Source organism: Coregonus clupeaformis, unplaced genomic scaffold, assembly GCF_020615455.1.
Source record: "Coregonus clupeaformis isolate EN_2021a unplaced genomic scaffold, ASM2061545v1 scaf0306, whole genome shotgun sequence".
Lineage (NCBI taxonomy): Eukaryota > Metazoa > Chordata > Actinopteri > Salmoniformes > Salmonidae > Coregonus > Coregonus clupeaformis.
Genome location: NW_025533761.1, coordinates 271,261 through 275,148, shown reverse-complemented (window position 1 = coordinate 275,148; position 3,888 = coordinate 271,261). Strand labels below are relative to the sequence as shown.

The window sequence follows — 3,888 nt, the reverse complement described above, 5'->3', positions numbered from 1 at the left end:
AGCGTTACCGTTGGCTACCTAGCTAACGTTAGCCACAACAAATTACTACTTGAATTCCTAACATGTTTTGCAAATATGTAACATATTGTACAAATTGCAATTTGTAGCATATCATACGAACTGTAATTCGTAACATATCATACGAAATGGATGATGGACATGCAGAAATGAATACATACCATACGAAATGTAACATATCATACTAAATGGAGTGTCTAGATACATTTACAGAATAATCTCACCAGATCTTCCCCCCAGATTTGGGATTTGAACCTGATTCTCTACCCTATAGGCTACCTACCCTTTTAAGTGTTGTCGACAGTCGGCAAGCATAGCCTACCATCAGCGATACAATTAGGCTACCTACCCAAATGTAAGGTGTTTGTTGGAAGTAACAAAGTTGTTCATGCTTGCGTTCAATCAACATTCTATTATTAGAGATTGAACATTTGCTGTTAACACATGTATGTTGGGTATAATGATTGGTTGACTCAATTTGGGGGACAAGGTATAGATGGATATAACCCCTGAACCACGTTTAAACATGCGTAAGATCTACTCCTCTTCGTTACTTTACCATGAGGTGTCCACGCGGTCTTTCTGTGTGCTGATTGGCAAGGAGGGGCACAAACAAGATATTTTTACCAATGAGAGCGCTGTACATGCAGCAGTTCAAACGGTGCATTCACCGACTGCATGCACAGTCCCGTAACGGGATAGTGAGTTTGCGGCGGGCGAGACTGGGTTGGGAAGTGTTCTCGCCATCCATATAAAACCTATGCGGAGACTTGCTGTTTACAGTCAGCTCCAAATTGTACGGTTGATGACAATAAGTAGCTAACATTGTGACAGTATAGTGATTGGATTGCAATCAGACTGTTGGACATTTGTTCATCAGTGGAATTCAATTGGTTTATCTAGCTAATATAGCGGTCGGCAATTTTCCACTTATATTTTCTTACCCACTGGGACACTGAACGAATATTAAAATGGTCATCATTACAAAGAAATTGAAGACCTTTGAGGTCGTTTTCCATGATCCTACTAAGGCTTTCTACTGCAGTGGCGACAAGGTAGCCGGGAGTATTGTGGTTGAGGTGTCGGAGGTGACCAAGGTGTCGGCTATGAGAGTGTTTGGAATTGGATGCGCAAAAGTAGAGTACGCGAAAGGAAAGCACAGATGCCGTGAAGACATTGAATATCTGAAATACGAAGATACCGTTTATCTGGAACACCAGCCTAGAGGTAATATTACAAACTAAAATATAAAGAAAAAGGCATTTACTTATGTCTCGAATGTGAATATAGCTATTCACTGCAGTCGGCAGGCTACACCCGGGGTCATTCAGGGTTTACGCACTGCCACTAGTTGGCTACTGCAGTCTGCGAGTACAGTACACTGCGCAAAGATGGAGCATGAGAAATTGTGCTTTATAGACAAGCTATATGTTTTATTTTCATACGTCTATATTTATGAATGATCAAATGCGCCAGAGGGGATTTCTATTGGCCCATAAGCACTAGAAGTGGACCAAGGGTGTCCTGTGGTCTGCAGTGGATTGCACAAATAGACCCAAATATATTTACCTAAGAGAGATTGTCTAAGTTCATAGTTTAATGAATGGACCATAATGTCTTTCTCTCATCGTCAGACTCCAATGGCTCTGTCACTCTCAGACCAGGGAACAGATATGAGTACATGTTTGGCTTCGAGCTGCCACATCCTGGGTAAGCATCAAGGACTGTAAAAACCTTGTTGTTGTTTGTTATCTATAAAGGCAAAGCATTATGTAATAATGACAGCATCCCACAATTAAAATTCCACCTGCTTTTGTCACAGGCAACTGGTGTCTTCCTACAAAGGGAAGTTTGGCTGTGTCCAGTATTATGTCAGGGCCGTGATGGAGAGGCCTTCCCAGCCTGCCTTGCAGTGCGAGAAACCCTTTGAGGTGGAGGAGCCCTTGGACGTCAACACCCCTGACCTCCTGGTACATAACAGCTCATTCACATCATCATAATTATCACCACAAGGAATATATGCCACTTGATAGTGATTACATTATACACCTTGCTACTTGACATTGATTGTATTATACACCTTGTTCTCTTGAATGAGCCATGTAATGATGATGCTTGGCTTAATAATGTTAATAACTTTGCCATAACTAGCTATACATGAGAGATTTTAAGGCCTGGGTGGATGGTGTTAGGCTTGATGGTTGACTTGCAATCAACATGCTTGGTGATTTATGCTTAACTCATGCTAATGTTTCTCATTGTTTCTCATCCAGGCTCCAGCTGCAGGTACGAAGGAGAAGAAGCTCACCTGCATGTTCATCCCAGATGGACATGTGTCCATTAGCGCCAAGATCGACCGCAAGGGCTTCTGCGAGGGCGAGTACATCTGCATCAATGCCAAGTTTGAAAACACCTGCTCACGCATCGTGGTGCCCAAGGCAGCCATCATGGTCAAGCACACCTACCAGGCCAATGGCAGGACCAAGGTCCTGGGGGAGAAGCTCTCAGTCGTGAGGGGCAACCATATCATCTCGGGCATGTGTGACATGTGGCAGGGAAAGACCATCCGAGTGCCCAGGCTCAAGCCCTCACTCCTGGGGTGCGACATCATTCACGTGGACTATGCCCTCAGGGTGAGTCATAAACTTGAGACAACTTGTTGCTTGATATAGGCTAATACCATAAACCTCACATTGAAAATGATTGAAAGGACTTGTGACCTAGGAATGACATCTATCTATCTATCTATCTATCTATCTATCTATCTATCTATCTATCTATCTATCTATCTATCTATCTATCTATCTATCTATCTATCTATCTATCAGATCTATGTCCACATTCCCGGCAGTGACAAGGTGGTCCTAGAGTTGCCCCTGGTCATCGGGACCATCCCCTTCAATGGCTTTGGCAGCCGCACCAACAGCATGAGCAGCCAGGCAGAGTCCCTTAACACCCCCTCCAGTAGTTTTGCATCCCTGCGCCTCCCGTCACAACCACCCAGCTACAGCAACATCTCCCGCGACTGCCGTATCGACTCCCCCCTCACACCGCTGCTGGTCGACTACGACGCAGATGATGAAGGACTGTTCATGCGCGCCCCCGAGCTTTGGTACCCTCCTCCCCCTGCCTACTCTGAGGTAAGGAGATGGAGAATAGAAGATTGACATTTAACAGATATAGTCACTTACTAGTGAAAAGTTAAGTAGATAGCACTGAATTGGCACCGTTGCAAATGTGGTCTAATTATTTTATTTCCAACTGTTTCTCTCTTTCTTTCCAACTTTCTTTCAGGTCGACGAGGATCTCAAACAGCAAGGGCCATGTTCTTCAGGTCTGCTGAACCACGAGTAAGAGTTGCAGTTAACCCCTGTTGTAGTCTAAGCACTAGTGCAGGGTTCTTCAATTCTGGTCCTGGAGGGCCGAAACACCTCTGTTTTTCATCCTCTCCTTCTAATCAGGGGCTAATTCAGACCTGGGACACCAGGTGAGTGCAATTAGCTACCAGGTAGAAATAAAAAACAGAAGTGTTTCGGCCCTCCAGGACCGGAATTGAAGAACCCTGCACTAGTGAGATCAAGGAACGGACTGGTGACTGGTTAAAGAGCAGCACAGCTGTGAAGCAGAGAGAGTGGGGGACCCTAGCCCTGAAGACTCTTTCAAGGAACAGAACTGAGATGTGGACTTGAGAGTCAAGTTGAAGTGAAAATATTCAGGCTGAATGAGTATGGCTTGTAGATGTTGGTGTCCACGTTCACTATCACAATTGCAGTCTTCAGAAACTGATCGTTCTATGTCTGTCTGTAACCCTCTAGTCATTCCATGGTAGTTCTGTACTTCAATGTGTTTCAGCATTTTGACAGTTGCCAT

General features: G+C 44.4%; 1 protein-coding gene across 1 annotated transcript; it reads left to right on the top strand.

Moving 5' to 3' along the window:
- Positions 1–3,477, top strand: LOC121572433 (thioredoxin-interacting protein). Its single transcript, XM_041884505.2, has 6 exons — positions 1–1,245; positions 1,653–1,728; positions 1,841–1,988; positions 2,292–2,651; positions 2,847–3,158; positions 3,313–3,477. Exons 1-6 carry the CDS (start codon positions 990–992, stop codon positions 3,370–3,372), a joined length of 1,212 nt encoding a protein of 403 aa, XP_041740439.1. The 5' UTR covers positions 1–989; the 3' UTR covers positions 3,373–3,477.
- Positions 3,478–3,888: the final 411 nt, after the last annotated feature.